Source organism: Lactuca sativa, chromosome 5 (assembly GCF_002870075.4).
Source record: "Lactuca sativa cultivar Salinas chromosome 5, Lsat_Salinas_v11, whole genome shotgun sequence".
NCBI lineage: Eukaryota > Viridiplantae > Streptophyta > Magnoliopsida > Asterales > Asteraceae > Lactuca > Lactuca sativa.
Genome location: NC_056627.2, coordinates 335,053,324 through 335,072,709, shown reverse-complemented (window position 1 = coordinate 335,072,709; position 19,386 = coordinate 335,053,324). Strand labels below are relative to the sequence as shown.

Below are 19,386 nucleotides of genomic sequence, written 5' to 3'. Positions count from 1 at the left end.
GAGCTCTATTTAGGAATAACAGCCTCTAATAAGCTTTTATTTCCTGATGTGTCGTTCGGTTGTGAAAAGATCTTCGATAAGTTGTAGTTTTATAGTAAACGTTTTACACCCAAGACCTAAAAATTCAACAAGTAGCATTTGGCCTAGAAATGCACTTTTTGCGACAAATCAACAAAGTCCTCCTAAGTTATATAGGACATAGATGGTATATTTATGATTGTAGTAATGATATTTATTAAAAAGAATCAAAAAAATTCCAAAAATGATATATAAATTATCATTATTGTGTTTTTTAATAAAAAAAATCTTTATGTTGACTTTTCTAATAAATAAATATACTTTTTTTCAAATAAATTTAGTATATATAAAAAAATCTTTAAACTTTAATTTTACTAACGAAAAAGTCATTCATATTTATTTATTTGCATCTTAACACTTAAAATCGATCCTAGCCACTTACAAGGATTATTTTGCAAGTGTTTACACATTTCAATGGTTAAATTGCAAAAATAAATAAATAAATCATGACTTTTGTCAAATAGAACCAAAATTTATAGATTTTTTTGCAGATTCCTCCGGCTGTATTAATATATTTAGTTATTTACTAACAAAACAAGGTTATTGAAGTTAAGATTGCATAATTATAACTGTTTTTACTATGAAAAACAGTCTGATTACACTTATTTGTTACCTACAGAAATTAGTTTGATCAAACATTGCTAAACATACAATTATAAATTCAGTAGCAATATTCAAATTTTCAACACATTTCAAGGAAAACAATTTCAACCACTTGGACAACAATAAAAAAATAAAAAGTTGGATAACAAAAAGATACGAAAAAAAATATCTATATTGTAGATCAAACACACGTGACTTAAACAAGATTTTTGACTAAACATTAGAACATGTAGGTAAAATAACTTTTGTTCACGTTATAAAAATATATAATAAAACATTATATTTAAAAGTAGCTTCCATTCCTAATTCAACATGCTACAAACAAATTTGCCATTTGACAAAATTAGTCCCTCGGATTTCACAACCATGTCAAGAGTGAGAGGAACAAAACTTCGAGATGGGCCATAGAAATGTGGAAACACGTTGGACCCATCCACATCTTCATAAATCAATCCATCGCCAAGCTGAAACAAACAAGTCCAACTCACAAAACCAATTAATTCCATCGAATTGATTACATAAAATTAAATAATCAAAATCAAGTTAGTTTTAACTAGTAGCAAATTGACTATTTTACCCTAAATTATTATAGACGTGAGTGAAGATAATTGGACAGGTAATTGTACTACCTTTTTACAATCAATCTGAAGCAGGAAAAGATCCTTTGTAAAATTCAGGTAGAAGGATTCTAAGACCCACTTTACCTGCAAAAGTTTCAATGATTTTTAGTAGTCGGATCATAATTTTATCCAATAACTTTACTAAAGTTGTTTAGATTTATACAAAAATAATGCATCTTATAGATGCAACACAAAGTTTTCGTATAAGATAATGTATAAACAACTAAAACTTACATATTTTCACTTTGATTTTTCAGCCCAAATTATTAAGCAAACAAAGTTTTCTTAGTTTCTTTTGTACGAGACTTGAAACCATGAAAACAGACTCATTAATAGCCAAGCAGCCTAATGACCAATCAAACTTCAAACCGTGAAAATTGAAAACACTCATTAAGTCGTTTCTTTGATTCCATTTGCAGCCCTCATGCACAAAGTAATGAACTATCAACTCATTTCTTTGATAATTTCCCACCAACAAAAAAAAATAAGGATAAATTCCAACCAACAAAAGTTAATGATAAATTTCGACCAATTGTACATGCCATCTATGTGATATATTGTGTCATCAAAAATCCATCAAATGTATTTTGTCATTCCACTTGAGTATCCTAAATATGAAAAAAAAAAAAAAAAAAAAAAAAAAAAAAAAAAAAAAGGGACAAAAAATCCAAACGAAAACCACAATAATATATACACCAAAACATAGTATGTTACTCACGTGCTAGCCTGTCGCCAAGTCGATCGACGCATATCTTTGAAAGATTTTTGCATTTTGAAAATGTATATATATATATATATATATATATATATATATATATATATATATATATATATATATATATAGTAAGTACTTCAAATATGAAGAAATCCTTATCGGTGTCTTATAGCCACCAACTTCTCATTGAATTCATCTATTTGTTTGCTCGGCATAAGTGTGAACTAACAAGTAAAAGACATAGAACGGCTAGGGTTTCGTATTATTATCAAATGGGAGATACATTTATAGACTAGCTAATTAGGATTTCCTAGCCAATGAGCCAATATAAACCCAATACAAAATAAAATTCAAAATCTATTAGGCTAACATTCTCCTTCAAACTCACAATGTAACAACAATAAACATTGAGAGTTTGTCAAATTAGAAAATGAAATCGAAGAGCAGTAAATGGTTTCGTAAGAATATCAGCAATCTGCAAAGTAGAAGGAACATAGGGAAGGGAGATAGTCCCTTCTAGAGATGATGTGTGAAATGACAATCAATCTCAATGTGTTTTGTGCACTCATGAAACATTGAATTTTTGGCAATCATTATCGTACTCTTGTTGTCACAATACAAAATGATGTAGATGGAAACACAAGGATGCAGAACTGTGTACCACGAAAATATCTCAAAATACGAAGAACAGTTCCCCAATGAACAGTAGAATAAGCAGTGACAAAGTGGCTAACCACATGAACTGTATGAGCAATATCTGGTCTAGTGACAATGAGGTAAACCAAACTCTCTACAATGGTACGATAAAGGCTTGGATCTAATAATGAGACCATCAGCTGGAGAATACTTTGCATTACTACTCTCTATAGGCATATCAACTGTCCAATCATCCTTGAGTCGTGCTCGTTCAAATAAATCTAAAATATACTTCGTTTGAGAAAAAAGTAACCCTTTGGAGATTGAGCAACTTCAATCCCCAAGAAATAACGCAACAAGCTTATGTTTTTCATAGCAAAATGATAAGCCAAATCATGCTTTAAAGACTAGCATCATGATCATCATCGGTAATGTAACACCCAAGTCACAAGATAAGAACTCTTACTAATTATTTCATTTAATCATGGACTAGGCAAGAGTATGTTGGGCGTACACAAGGTACACACGATGTACTCCCTTTGCATGCATGAATCGGGATAACCCCTGCATACGTTGGGCGCACCCATGCTACGTAGGGTGTACTCAAGCCAGGGGCAAACCCTAATTTTTAGGATTTGCACCCTATTTAAGTTCATTAAGTCCTTCAAGTTCATCATCTTATCCGCCCCCATTGTCTTTTTGTGCTAAGCTCGAAACCCTAGCCATCTTGAGGGCATTCTTGAGCTTACAAAGAGTTTTTGGGTGTTCTTTTGTGATCTTGAAGAAGAAGAAGACTTGAGGAGAAGCTTTGGACAAGGAGTTTGTAGATCCACAGATTGTTCATCATTTCTAGCTCATTGGAGGTATAAAGTTTGAAACTTGTTCATTCTAAGTCTAGATCTAAGTTTGGGGAAGAACTTAGCATATTTTGGTCCCATAACCTTGGTCTCATGGAGTATGGACTATTCCAGACCATTTTAGATGTCCTTTTGGGCTCTTAAAGATGCATGAAGTCATAAAAATCGGATCTTGTGGGTTAGAACTCAATCATGCATGAGTTGGTGACCACTTAAGGAAAATAGAAGGCTAAATCCATGTTTTAAACCCCATTAAGTCATGCAAAAGCTTAAAGTTGGCAACTTTATGGCTTAATACACTTTAAGTACCTTGGATCTGAATTTTGACGTCAAGAGATGAATGTGTTATGACTTTTGGAGAGATTTGGTTGTCTGACCAATACGTCGCGCGTACTCTTAAGTACGTTGCGCATACTGGGCTTGCACCCCGATTTCGGATCAACTGCATAAGTGGGGCGTACGAGCCAGGTACATCGTGCGTAGGTCTGGCTGTGGGTTTTTGGAGTTTTGGGCTCAGGATTAGTTGGCTTTTTGCCAAATTTAGGTTTAGGCCTTGGGCCCTTTTGTGGTATTAGGTCATTTGTGGGCTTTAGGTCATTATGAAGCTCTCGGGCCTATGTTGGGCCTTAGGGTCCTTTTTGTTGGACTTGGAATACCTTTTGGGCCAGTATGGATTCGAGCCTCGATGGGTTAGGCCCAATAAGGCGATGACTAATGTTTGGACCAACGGATTGGATTATAGGCCTAATTTCTAATTAAGGTTTCATTATTTGTGATTTAGTGAGAGGATTGTGCGAGTTAACATCTTGAGTGTGATTTGATACCTTCAGTCTGAGGTGAGTTTCGTTCACTGTATCCGTGGGTCGAAGGCACCAATGTTGGCCCACTAGATTATGTTTGTAGTATGATGATTGTCTTCATGATAATTATCTGTTATGCTTGTATTTGGTTGGTGTCTCTGTAACTCTTATTGTTATGATTATATGTGTTACTAGTAGGGGGTGAAATAGACCTGATAGCGGTTGAAAGATACCAAAGGGGTGAAATAGACCTAGTACCGGTTGAAACATACCGAAGGGGATGAAATAGACCCAATATGTTTTTAACTGTAGTATATGTATGGTATGCGGTATTTTGGGGGAGCTCACTAAGCTATATGCTTACAGTTTTTAATTTATGTTTTAGGTACTTCCAACTCGAAAGGGAAGGGTCTGGCCTGATCGCACCGCATCCGCCCGTATTTTCCACATTATATGATTTTGGGATTTGTACTCTGATTTTATTACACTATAACGCATCTTTGGATGTTTTGACATGTTCATCAGACATTTTGGAATGAATTAAAAATCAAATTTTTATCTGTAAATTTTGGGACTCTTCAAGTAATAATCATGCCATCGACATATAAGGAAAAAATAATCCAACCTATACTCGTACCCCGAATAAATAGAGTTGAATCATGATTACTTGGTCGAAAACCAAACGAAGTAATCATCGTATAAAATTTCTCAAACCAAGCACGAGGGGCTTGTTTGAGACCATATAGTGTCTTCCAAAATCAACAAACTTCACCTGGTTTGTGAGCAATACCTAGGGGAGGAAACACATATACTTCCTCATGAAGATCACCATTCAAGAACGCATTCTTAACATCCATCTGATAAATCTTGCATTGGCAAATGGAAGAAACTGTAATCAATGTGCGAATAGTCATCATTTTTACAACATGAGCAAAAGTTTCCTCATAATTCATACCCTAATTTTGTGCGTACCCTTTCGCAATAAGTCTGGCAACGCTCAACGGATCAATTAGACTTTGTTATGATTTTATATACCCAATGACAACCAATCGTGTGCTTTCTGGGGGAAAATGGAACCAGATCCCCTGTACGAGTCTGATAAAGAGTTGCAAATTCCTCAGCCATAGCGGTCTGTCAAAAGGGATCATAGACAGCCTCTTTGTAAGATGATAGCTTAGAGAGACGATGTACATTAAAAATAAGTGAGGCAAACACTGGTAAGTAAAAGTAATAAACAAAGTCAGAAAACTTTGTGGACTTCTTATTCCGAAAAAGCCTCGATGGTGGAGGATTCTGATCAACTGTAAGCAAAGGATCAACAACGGGTGGTTGATCAGCGGCAGATGTATCATCAACGTCAATGTTGGATCAATAACGGATGTTGGATCAGTGGCAAGTGATGTATCATCAACGTCAATGTTAAATGGATCAATAGTATGAAACTCCTCTTGAGTTGCATCATGTGACTAAACAGGAACGTTATAGAACAGAATGTGTTCTAAAAAGAGTAACATTGCAAGAGACATACAACTTTGTATTCGACGGATCATAACACTGATAACCTTTTTGACCAATATTATATCCTAAAAATACACAAAAGACTGATTTTGAAGACAACGTATCTCTCTCTCTACATGAGGCTTCATGACAAAGCAGGTACACCCAAACACTCGTAATGAAGAATAATTTGGAAGTCGCCCAAACAAAATTTTATAAGGAGACATCCCCGAAGTGTGCAATACGAATGCGATTAATAACATAAGTGGCGATAATAAAAGCTTCTCCCCAAAAGATATTGGGAACTTGAACAGAGAACAATAACGATCTTATAGTTTCTAATTGATGTCGATGTTTTCTTTTTACAACACCGTTCTGATAAGGGGTGTCTATATATGATAACTGATGCATAGTACCATCAGATGCCAACAATTGTTTAAAACCATTAGAGGTAACCGGGGATTGAAATGCACAATATCAATGGAAACGAATGACACTTTTATTAAACGGTAAAACAGAAAATTTTTCCAGTTTACATCCACAACAATAAAAAATATCATCAGTTTTCAAAGAACCTAACAAACTAGTGGAAACCAAAAACTATAAACATGATGCTAACACATGTCCCAAACGAGAATGTTAAAGATACTAAAAGGTGGAAACGAGGGATGTGGCTGAAGCTGTCCAGAAGACTGAGACTGTGCAGGTGATCTAGTCTGTTGTTGATTTCCCTTGCTCAACAACAAAGGACAATTTGTTTTCCAATGGTTCTTACAAAAAGCACACTCATTAAATGCAACTTTAGGACAATTCTAGTTTGAAGACTGAGGTCGTTGTCGAACAGCAAAGACAGTAGGAGTGGCTGTTTTGGGACCTTTGTCAGAGTGGGACTTGATACGAGTTTCTTCAGCAATCAACTTGTGAACAACCGAATCAACCGTGGGAAGAGGTGTGCAATGCAAGATTGATCCACACAAGCCTTCAAAATTTGAACGTAATGTCATCAAGAACTGAACCAAACGTTGCTCTTCCTTTCTATCAGCATAAGGCTTAAACGCCTTCAGCTCAGCAGGTTCTATAAGAGCCAACTGATCTCACCAATCTGACATAGCTGCATAGAATTCCTGAACACTGAGATTGTTCTGTTGGAGGGATCGAATATCAAACTCTAACTGGTACTGCTTTGCAAAATTAGACTGAGTATACAACCTATCCAAGTGATCCCAAACCTCCTTTGTTGTGTCATACTTCGCCAACTGAGTACCAATAGACTGGATAACATAACTATTAATCCAAGTAATGATCTTGGAGTTATCAGTCTCCCATGAATCCAATAAGGTTGTATAATTCACAGCTTTGTCATTTGTTGGTTTTTTCTTGTCACCTTTAATAATCCCCCACATACCCTTGCCTCGTAAGAAATTCTTCATTACTACCTCCAATAGGCATAGTTATTGCCATTGAGTTGGGTACTAATGGACCGAAGAGAATCATCTTTCATGACCATACTTCCAATAACAGTTCGATCTGCACAACATCGTGTCTGCCACAGCTCGCCCCCAAAAACAAAAATACAAATGATCAATCGCGCTCTGATACATGTGAACTAACAAGTAAAAGACATAGAACGGCTAGGGTTTCGTATTATTATCAAATAAGAAGTATAAATACAAAAGAAGGGAAAGACGTAATTTATAGACTAGCTAATTAGGATTTCCTAGCTAATCAGCCAACATAAAACCCAATACAATAATTACCAACTAGTTAAAGATATGTCAGTGTAGATCGTAGCTAAACTTGTGCACAAACTAAGGCTTTCGCGGTCTCGATTCTAAGCAAACTTCTATGCTTATCTATGACATGATCGTTGGTACTAAATGTTGACTCTGAAGTAACCATAGAGATCGGCATTGTCAAGTGTAACATCCCCCTTTGGCACGTATCACAATATTGTCCGTTTTGGGCTCCCGGCACGAAAACTTCCCAAGGGTAACCCATCCCTGAATTGCTCTCGCCTAGACACGCTTAACTACAAAGTTCTTATGGGACCTGCTGCCCTCACGACTTTAAAACGCGTTGTGACTAGGAAGATATCCACACCCCTTATAAGGAAATGTTTCGTTCTCCTTCCAAGTCGATGTAGGATCAGGTGCAACCCACCTTCTGAAGATACCTATCACCACATCTGGCATTTCCTTTGTCTCTTCAGTAGTAAGTTGATATAACCTTCCTTTGGCTTTCCCAGGTCCATTTCTGTTAGTGCCTGATAGTTAGTTTTGTTTACTTCTTTTTATAGTTTATTTTAGCATATTTCATTCATAATTTAGATAATTTTCATGCATATTTTCCCTTTTTGTTATTTTATGACTATTTCGGGTACTTTCGAATCTTGTGAGCATAATTGCAGGTTTTCGGGTCTAGCGGAGCGGGAGTGTTCGGGACGTATGGGAAGCGATGAGATTTTGTAGACAAAAATGATGTTAGGCTTGGTGATTGTGGAGATGATGCATGTAGCGAGCTTGATGGTTATTTGAAGGCTTGGAGAGAAATAAACATTTAAATTTGCAAGATGCGGGAGTATATTCAAGCATGCATAGATTATTAATCGGGCGAGTTTACGAGCTATGAATCATTTGGAGAAGCCAAATTGGGCTTAAATTGAAGAAAACTTGAAGAAAAATGGGCTAGGAGCTGATTGGGCTCGCACTGGGCCAAGTGGGCTAAGCTATGGAGGCCCAAAACCTCAAAGATGCTACATTCAGGGACCACCCGCGCAACAGCACGCGGGTCGCGCAACCTCCTGCAGGGGCAATTTCGGAAATCCATTTGGAAGGCTATTTGAGGAAGGTTGGTGCCCATCTTTTGGAGACTCTTGGACATCCGATTTTTGGAGATTCTCTCTGGAGTTTTGAAGACTTTTGAAGGCCAAGAACACTTGAAGAACATCATATTTTTACCTCTTGATTCTTGCTTAATGTTTGGTACAATTTTCTCTAACTTTGTTTCTTTGGGTTTAGCCATGCTTGGCTAAACTAATCTTGGTTGACTTTTGGTTAATCCTTTGAACTTTTGTTGAATGTTGAAGAACCCATGAACATATTCTTAAATCTTTATGGGAATGTTTTGTGTTTTAACATCTTATCACTACTTGTATGTTTTAGTTCATGAGTTTAAATGTGTTTGTGGTGATTAGTTGGCTAATTTCTTGATTAAGTAAAGGATCCTCAAATTAGCAAGCAACAAATGATTTTTGTGTTGTTTTTGCTTCACACAATCATAAAAACATTTCCTCCAACATGGTGGTGAAAGCATTTGACCCCTCTTGGATTTGGTGACTTTTTGGTTCTTAATGCTAGTTGACTTTCACTAATTACATGCTATTTGGAATTAGTGACTTTGACTAAGGAAATTGTTATGAGCTTCTCTAGCCATTTCAACAATTAAGAAAAGTCTAGGTAATCTCAAGCTCCTTGGATTACTATAGTCAAATTAAGGATTTAAATCAAAGTATTGCACCATTAGATTCTAATGATATGTTCATCAAAAGTCAAAGTGAGGAAACTTTAAGTCAACCATCTCTCCCTCATTGATTTTACATCAAACTCTTATTTTTGTTGCATTTGTCTATTTAAATCATAGTTAATTCTAGTTTGTTTCAAGTATTTCAAAACACTAAAACCCCCCATTTTATTTTTATTGTCATTTTACAAGTACTTTTACAAAGAGATTTTTCATAGAGTTATAAATTGAACCAATCTCCGTGGATTCGATCCCTTTACCACTATACACTATTTTAGTGTGTAATATTTAGGGTTATTATTTGTGTTGGCCTCGACAACCACCAGTGCCTGCTATTGCTTTTATTGGCTGAACATTCTTAGGCTTTGGGTAATTGTTCGCAAGATGCTCAGCTGAATCGTAATTGTAGCATGTCTTGTTCCTAGGACAGTTATTCATCATATGGCCAGGTTGACCACACTTGTAGCATACATTTCTGCCCATCATACATTCCCTAGTAAGCTTCTTATTGCATTTGGGACAAGTTGGTTTGTCAATTGTTATTTCACCTTCTTTTCTTGTCTTCTTGAATGCCCGACCAAAATTCTTCCCTTCAAACTTTCTTTTCTCACTTGACTGGTAGTTGTATGGCTCATACCCATCTTTCTTAGCTAGGATTGCTAGTTTCAGGCCTTCTTCAAAGGTCTTTGGCCGAGACATATTGACAAACCTTCGTAAATCTTTTCTTAAACCAGTTAGGAAACGTTTTACCTTGCTAGTTTTTGTTGCATGTTAGTTGCAAATCGAGACTTCTCCAGAAATGTCTCCGCATATTCTTCTACTGACTTGTTTCCTTGTTCTAGTTTAATGAATTCCTCTTCCATCATATTCAAATGCTTGGGCAAAATTTATTATCGACCAGATTCTTGAATTCCTCCCATGTCATTGATGATATGCGTTGGTGATGCCACGGCTAGTTTGAATGGTTTTCCACCAATGGAGGGCATTCGACTTCAGTTTAGTTGAAGCATACTTTACTCGTTGGTCGATGGCGCACTGACATGTCTGGAAACAGCTCTCCATGTCATCAAGCCAATTCATCGCTGCTATGGATCCTCCTTTTCCGTTGAACTGAGAAAGACCTACAGTAGTAAATGCTTTGTAGTCGCATCCGTGAGTACGACCATTATCATGTTCGAGCCTTGTATGATTTTCTTCAAGCGTTCCTTACATCGAGCTTTGATTCATAGCCAATTGAATTTGAGCTATTATAGTTGGGAGACTTTCTTGGAGGCTTCGAGAGATTTCTGCGGCTATATCAACTCCTCTAGCAGAGTTGTCTGGAATTGTTGTAGGTCCGCTTCCTTGTCCCGATGGTCTTGTATTTCTTGGGTTGTTTCTATTCCTTTCTCGAGTATTCATTCTACAAAATATCACTAATAATATGAATAACCTTTATATTACATATGCGTCAATACAAAATTTGGGACATATAACATCAAAACTTAAGGAAATATTAAGGTTTCCTTTTTCTTGTCCCATGCTACAGATATGAGTACCTCTCACTACATTATATATATATATATATATATATATATATATATATATATATATATATATATATATATATATATATATATATATATTATTCGAAATGATAGTTATATGGATAATAGCAGGCATCTAATATGTCTTGATATCGTCGAGAAATTGGGGGAACCAGAATATCTTTAGTACTAAGTTGACATATTTTTATTCGTTTAATCCAGAATGTAGCCTTCCTTGCTACGTTGATGATTTTACTTTTCAAGAAGCATAGCTGATCTCTGATCTTCATTGGAATAGATCGCTTTGCAACTTTCAAGTCCCTTTCGTATCTTTACTTGATGGTATCCTGATCGTAAATCGATTTTCGAGAAATAACTTGCTCCTTGTAATTGATCGAATAAATCATCTATCCGGCGTAAATGATATCGATTTTTTATCGTGACTTTATTTAATTCTTGATAGTCGATACACATTCGCATGGTCTCATCCTTCTTTTTAACAAACAATATTGGTGCTCCCCAAGGTGACGAGCTTGGGCGAATAAACCCTTTGTCAAGTAGTTCTTGCAACTGGGTTCCGCTTCAGGTACCAAATCAATACAAAATTCAACTTATCTATCAGGTGGTAATCCAGGTAGCTCATCAGGAAATACTATGGATATTCACCCACTACCGGTACCCCTTCTGTTGATTTCTTTTCCTTTTTAGTATCTATCACGTATGCCAAGTAGGTTTCACATCCTTTGCGTATTGACTTTCTTGCCTTTAAAATTGAGATAAGATTGACATGATTTTTTCTATGACTACAATAAACAATTATCTCTTTGCCATTCTAATCTTCAACCTTTACTATCTTCTTGTGACATATTATATAGGCTCGATTTTCAGACATCCAGTCTAAATGCTCGAAATTGGGAACTCGAGTATAGATTGGGAACTCGAGTATAGATGTCAGTTTGCCATTAAACTATTGCCAATATTTATTAGGACTGGATGTCTGAAAATCGAGCCTATATAATATGTCACAAGAAGATAGTAAAGGTTGAAGATTAGAATGGCAAAGAGATAATTGTTTATTGTAGTCATAGAAAAAATCATGTCAATCTTATCTCAATTTTAAAGGCAAGAAAGTCAATACGCAAAGGATGTGAAACCTACTTGGCATATGTGATAGATACTAAAAAGGAAAAGAAATCAACAGAAGGGGTACCGGTAGTGGGTGAATATCCTTTAGTATTTCCTGATGAGCTACCTGGATTACCACCTGATATACAAGTTGAATTTTGTATTGATTTGGTACCTGGAGCAGTACCCATAACACAAGCACCATACATGCTAGCACCCTTTGAAATGCAAGAGCTTATGACCCAGTTGCAAGAACTACTTGACAAAGGGTTTATTCGCCCAAGCTCGTCACTTTGGGGAGCACCAATATTGTTTGTTAAAAAGAAGGATGAGACCATGCGAATGTGTATCGACTATCGAGAATTAAATAAAGTCACGATCAAAAATCGATATCATTTACCCCGGATAGATGATTTATTCGATCAATTGCAAGGAGCAAGTTATTTCTCGAGAATCGATTTACGATCAGGATACCATCAATTAAAGATATTAAAGGAAGATATTCCAAAAACAGCTTTCTGAACAAGATATGGGCATTACGTGTTCCTAGTCATGTCTTTTGGCTTGAACAAGATATCGGCATTACGTGTTCCTAGTCATGTCTTTTGGCTTAACAAATGCACCAACTGTTTTCATGGATCTCATGAATCGGGTATGTAAACCTTACTTAGATAAATTCATCATCGTATTCATTGATGACATTCTCATTTACTCCAAAAGCAAAGAGGAGCATGAACAACACTTGAGAATAACTCTGGAACTACTAAAGCGAGAAAAGCTTTATGCAAAATTCTCAAAATGTGAATTTTGGATCCGAGAAGTCGAATTCTTGGGACATGTTATAAATGAAAAAGGTATCATGGTAGACCCAAGTAAAATTGAGTGCATTACAAAGTGGAAAACTCCATGTTCAGCAACGGAGATACGAAGTTTCCTTGGTTTAGCAGGTTACTAACGAAGGTTTATTGAAGACTTCTCCAAGATAGCAGCTCCACTAACAACATTAACAAAGAAGGCATGTAACTTCAATTGGGGAACAGCACAAGAAATTGCTTTTCAAACCTTGAAAAGTAAGTTAAGTAGTGCACCGATTTTAAGTTTACCAAAAGGAAGTGAAGACTTTGTGGTATATAATGATGCCTCTAAGCAAGGATTGGGGTGTGTGCTTATGCAAAGGGGGAATGTAATTGCTTTTGCATCTCGACAATTAAAAGAACACGAGAAAGGATACCCAACACATGATTTAGAACTAGTTGCGGTAGTCTTTGCTTTAAAGATATGGACACATTACTTATACGGTACAAAGTGTGTATTGTATACAGATCATAAAAGCCTCAAGTATTTATTCAACCAAAAAGAATTAAATATGAGTCAAAGGCGTTGGATGGAATTATTAAAAGATTATGACTGTGAAATCAAATATCATCCAGGGAAAGCTAACGTTGTAACTGATGCCTTAAGTGAAAAAGAACCACTTCAGCTTAACTATGTTAAGATTTCAAGTTTGTTGGCTACAAATAACCAAAAAGTTTCAAGGAAGAATTTGGGTTCCCAAAGCCGAAAATTGCAGGGATATAATTCTAGATGAAACGCACAAATCCAAATATTTTGTTCATCCCGGAAGTAATAAGATGTACAAAGACTTGAAAACTTTGTATTGGTGGCCGGGAATGAAGAAGTCAATTGCCAACTATGTTAAGAAGTGTCTCGCATGTCTGAAGGTTAAGATTGAACACCAAAGGTCTTATGGAGAGTTACAACCATTAGATATTCCTGTTTGGAAATGGGAACATATCACTATGGACTTTGTAACAAGACTACCAAAAACACCAAAGGGTTTGGATGCAATATGGGTCATTATGGATCGATTGACCAAAACTGCACATTTCCTGCCAATTAAGGAAACACAAACATTGGAAACATTGGCCAAAATGTATATTGATGAAATTGATTCAAGGCATAGAGTGCCAATATCGATTATATCAGATCGAGATCGTCGTTTTACTTCAAATTTTTGGAGAAGCTTCCAAAAGCAGTTGGGTTCACAAATTAAAATGAGTACGGCGTATCATCCCCAAACTGATGGTCGGAGTGAACATACAATTCAAACCTTGGAAGATATGTTACAAGCATGTGCAATCGACCTAAAAGGGCATTGGGATACTCATCTACCTCTGATAGAATTCTCTTATAACAACAGTTACCATAACAACATTAACGCAACACCATATGAAGCACTATATGGAAGAAAGTGCAGGACACCTATTTGTTGGATGGAAGTTGGTGAAAAGATGTTAATTGGACCTGATATCATCCAACAAACCGCTAACAAGGTAACTCGAATAAGAGAAAGGCTCAAAGTAGCACAAAATAGGTAGAAGATTTATGTCGATAAAAGGAGAAAACCTATTGACTTTCAAGTTGGTGACAAAATGTTGTTAAAGGTATCACCATGGAAATGGGTCCTACGTTTTGGTAAAAAGGGGAAGCTACGACCATGGAAATGGGTCCTATAATATGTTGTAAATTACTTTGCCATAATTAATTGCTTAATGTTTTAAAAGCATGTTTTATAGTACATTAGTTATCCTACTTTATTATTGCTTAATGTTTTAAAGAGCATGTTTATGGTATATTATCAAGATAACATGAAAGTTTTATACATGTTAAGTTTGGCTATTTAAATACTCATTGTATGTGGGTATGGTATGAAGGACCGACTTGCAACCGGACCTTATGGGGCAGCCTTTTATGGATCCCGAGGTTATATAACCTCTTAACAGTTTTGGCCTACTTACATGTAACCATGAGATCTCAAAAAAATGTTTTAAAGCTTGCATAACTTATTACTCTTAAATGATCAAAACCATAAATACTCACTAAGCTTAAAAGTTTATGTATTTTTGTATGTATCTCAGGACAGAAGGAGTAAGAGACCACATGAAGTAGTTTTATATAAATAAATTGAAGTGAAATAAGTTACTAAGAATATGTGGAGCTCAGCATGTCTGGAAGCACAGGAGAACGTTCTTTTGCTGATATTATTACCAGTATTCGCTACTGGGTCATTCATAGCATTACTATAACTTATAGTATTTTGTATTCCCTGTTTACCAGTTTATATGTAATAAATTTCTCTTTATGTAATAAAGATGTTTTTACTAAATGACATAGTTAAATTAAATATCAGTACCAGCAGGGCGGGGCATAACACCAAAACATGTCTAGGTAGTTTAGACAATAAAAAGAATTTGACAAAGTTTTCTTTCGACCACCCCAAAATATCAAAACTTTTGTCCCTTTTTCCTCTCCGTTCGCTAAATAAATATTCACTTCAATGTTGATCTCTTGACCTGCATCATCATACTTGTCAAATTCAAGCTCTACGTCAATAGTTGTGTCACAAAAACTACTTGACTTGTCACTACGTCTATTTTGTACTTTTGTTTTTTCCACTTTATTCTTATAGTGGTTAAACAATTCATGAAGTGTCTTCACCACCTTTTGTAATATTTGTTTGTCTTTCTCAAAATTTAGCATAAATTGTTTCAATGCAAAAGGCAACATATTGATTTTTGAAGCATAGATCGAAAGATAACTACAACATATGTGATCTATATAGTCCAAATATTTATCAAAGTTAGCTTTCATCAACTTTTAGACCCGACAATTTGAAACACGACACGAATATGAGTTTTCTTTGTATGGGTTTTAGAAATTTGTGTTTTGTGTCTTACGTGTGTCAAACATACGAATTTATCCGTTTAAACACGTATATTACACGAATTAAATTTGTGTCGACAAGCGACACGTATAGTCACAAATTAAATTCGTGTAAATTCATGTTTATCTGTGTTTTGTGTAACACGATTAAAAACGTATCTATTTGTGTCGTGTTCACGTTTGATACCCAAGATATGTTTTACAATTCGTGTCGTGTTTGTGTTTGCCAAATTCGTGTCATGTAAATACACGACACACAGACACGGATTGGCAGGTCTAATCGACTTTGCCATATACATGACTCAAGTCCGGGTGAACAAAAGAAAAATATGGCAAAGTCGATGAAAGTTAAATATGAAAAATATTAAGACGGCATGAATGACATATGTTGCAGTTGTCTTGGATCCATGCTTCAAGATTCGATATGCAGTTTTTTGCATTGAAACAATTTACTGTAAAAATTTCAAGAAAGGCAAACAAATACTAGGAAAGGTGGAGAATACTCTTCATAAATTATTCAACCACTACAAGAATAAAGTAGAGAAAACAAAAGCATAAAACACACAGGGTGGTGTTTCTAGTGACAAATTAATGAGTTTTTGCAACACGACTAACTTGGAGCTTGAAGTTGGCAAGTATGATGATGTAGATCAAAGACTAAGAGTGAAGCGGATATTTATTTAGCAGAAGGAAAAGAAAAAGGGATGAAAGTTTTGATATTTTAGGTTGGTGAAAAGCAAACTCGGTCAAATTCTCTATGTTGTCTAGACTAGCTAGACATATCTTGGCAATGCCGATCTTTACGGTTGCATCAGAATTCATATTTAGTATTATCGGTCGGGTCATAGAAACCTTAATAGAAGTTTGCTTAGCATCGAGACCATAGAAGCCTTAATTTGTGCACAAGATTTGCTACGATCTACACTAGCGGATCTTGAGGTAGCTAGTACTATGTCGAGATAAACAAATAGAAGAATTGAATGAGAAGTTGGTCGCTAAATAAATTAGTAAAGTTTTCTTCATATATTTTGAGTTTTAACTTGATATTTGAAATACATATTAATATTATCATATTATTTGTTATGTAGATACATTTTCAATGCACAAAAAAATTTCCAAGGATGCTAAACAAAATGTAGATTGTTTGGCTAGCACGTATGTAACATATTATGTTTAGGTGTATATTTCGTTTAAGTTATTGTGGTTTTTCTTTTTTATGGTTTTTTTCATATTTAGGATGCTTAAGTGGAAAATGGCAAAATACATTTGATAGATTTTTTATAATGGCATGATATATCACATATATGACTTGGACACTTGATGGGAATTTATCTTTATTTTTTGTTGACAATAAAAAGATGTTTAGTGCGAATTTATCATGATTTTTTGTTTGTTGGAATTTATCCTTATTTTTTGTTGGTGAGAACTTATTAAAGAAATGGGGTAATAGTTAATAGTTCATTATTTTGTGTTTGTGGGCTGCAAATGGAATCAATAAAATGACTCGATGGAATCAAAGAAATGACCTAATGTCTTAATGAGCCTGTTTTCACTTTTCACAATTTGAAGTTCGATTGGCGAACGAGCTGCTTGACTATTAACGGGCTTGTTTTCACAGTTTGAAGTCCACAACAAAAGAAACCGACAATGGAAAAACCGCACAATGCATTCATGCAATCAAATATATTCACGATTTCAAAAAAACTACCTGCCTCATCAAAACGGCACCAAAGATGACAATCCGTTTAAAACCGAAACCAAGCCATTGGAAAAACCGCACCCATCGATTTTTAGAGTATAAAAATATCAGCCTTCATTTTGCAGTTCGGTTTAGCCCAAAAACCACACCATGCACACTAATCTAAATTGCATTACAGCCATCTAAGTTGAACTATTAAAATTTGAGAACCAACCCATAATTAAGTAAGTATTATATTTTACTTGTAGTCTAAATTGTGATGTTTGGACTATGATTTTCTTGTGCTAGAAATTTATATATTTTATAGATCTGCCTAAATTATTATTTGTGACGTTAGATGTTAATCCTATATATATGGGATTAACGTACATATCATCATGGTATTTAGCCCAAGGAATTAAAAGGCTTATAGTTGATGAAATGTGTTTGGGAAATTTATACGAATATATTTTAGACCTCGGTTTGTTAAATGGAATACATAGGAATTTAACTACATTATAGAATCCATCGCAATGTACTTCACTACTTCTAGCACTATTGCCTTAGAATTTTTGTTTATTGGAAGCATTAAAGAAACATTGCACCCAAACTTTATGTTTAGTTGTTGAATTTTCTTTAATTTTGCTTTATCTAAGTTATTATGTTTGAAATTGTAAGATCTTAGGAGTTATTATGAATATTGAGGTTAAATCTTGTTATGGAATTTGGGATGTTACAATATTATTTATTTAAAATTGGTGTATCATTGTGTGTTATTATACCTCAACAAACAAAACCTCATAATAAAATCAATCTAAATACCATATTAAGACAGTGCAATTGAATGCAAAAGGAGAGATGAGAACCTGATTGAGCTTACTGAGATGGATAAAGCCAGAATCTTTGTCTAATTGTTGACCGAATGTACATCCACTTGTTTGCAGTTCTGACCACTCTTCAGCAGTGCTAATTCTGTACACAAATTCTTCATTCTCGTTGAATACAATGTTTCCAGCCATTTCTGCACCTGCTTAATTCCAGCCAACTGATCAATGGATTGTGATGTTGTGCTCAAATTCATAAAAAGCAGCAATTGATTTTGGCACAAAGTGTTATGGTTGTCACATATACAGCAAGTTACTTCTTATATAGTGCCCTAGTGAGATTTGAGAACACAATAGAAGCACAATCTGAATCACAATAAACTTGAGTTGAGGATATATGACGAAGTTCCTTCAGAAAATTAGAAAAATTTCAGCTATTTGAATGAGCTCTGTAAATGAACTTTTCAAAAAGCTAGCAGAAAATAGGGTTTATAACCACACAAATAGCACATGGTAGATCTCTTGAATAATCTCGATACCATGCGGTAAAGAGAAACCAGGAGAAATCAACCAGTAAGAATGACCATAAAACCGAAAAGAATTGATGAATTTGTCCCTTTTGTAGCGTGTAATAAAAAATTATGTACAAACCCTCGATCAAAATATGGGCTTGATAAGTGAGAGTGAAATTGCACCAGTAGACGATCTACATACCTCAGCACCAAGCGACGCCCACCAATGTCGACGTACAGATGCCTACACCGGCCGATAGAAGAGAAGTGATGTCTGAGCAAGGCAAGAGTCCAGGCCTTCGGTGGGAGCATATATAGGGCTTTGTGCGAGTTAGGATGTCAAAAATATACGAAACCAGCGGTAAAACCGAAAATGAAACTTTTGAGCAGGTAAATGGTTATGGTACGGAATATGAGATATTTTCTTTTGAGCAGGTAAATGGTTATGGTACGGAATATGAGATATTTTCTTAAAAAATTTGTGGATTTTGGTCTTGGAACTGTTATGGACTTATGGTATAGGTGTAGGTAATATGTTATTTTATGTTATCATACCAAAAATGTTTATATAATTATCTTATGGTGTGTTTGGCACGGATTGTTTGCGATCTTGTAGCTTCTAGCGTTTAACAAAAGGTTCCGTTTTGAACAGAAAGTTTTGTTTGGCACTACA

At 35.3% G+C, this 19,386-nt stretch overlaps 1 protein-coding gene and 1 long non-coding RNA gene across 2 annotated transcripts; one reads left to right on the top strand and one right to left on the bottom strand.

The window, feature by feature from the left end:
• Window positions 1-835: 835 nt before the first annotated feature.
• On the bottom strand, window positions 836-19,071 carry LOC111921011 (uncharacterized). Its single transcript, XM_023916579.3, has 4 exons — window positions 18,916-19,071; window positions 18,244-18,404; window positions 1,311-1,385; window positions 836-1,145 (listed from the first exon to the last, which is right to left on the bottom strand). The coding sequence occupies exons 2-4, from the start codon at window positions 18,394-18,396 to the stop codon at window positions 984-986; spliced, it is 390 nt and encodes a 129-aa protein (XP_023772347.1). The 5' UTR covers window positions 18,397-18,404; window positions 18,916-19,071; the 3' UTR covers window positions 836-983.
• LOC128125998 (uncharacterized) lies at window positions 10,987-12,753 on the top strand. The gene is made up of 2 exons (XR_008223590.1): window positions 10,987-11,193; window positions 12,463-12,753. It is a non-coding gene; the product is annotated as an uncharacterized LOC128125998 (long non-coding RNA).
• Window positions 19,072-19,386: the final 315 nt, after the last annotated feature.

Excerpts from the sequence above, each read along its gene's own strand:
- LOC111921011 (XM_023916579.3), bottom strand. The coding sequence starts at position 18,396 with ATGGCTGGAAACATTGTATTCAACGAGAATGAAGAATTTGTGTACAGA. Across the intron at positions 1,386-18,243 it reads ATCTCAGTAAGCTCAATCAG|GTAAAGTGGGTCTTAGAATC; the intron begins GTTCTCATCTCT and ends AAACTTTTGCAG. Across the intron at positions 1,146-1,310 it reads TTCAGATTGATTGTAAAAAG|CTTGGCGATGGATTGATTTA; the intron begins GTAGTACAATTA and ends TGTTTGTTTCAG.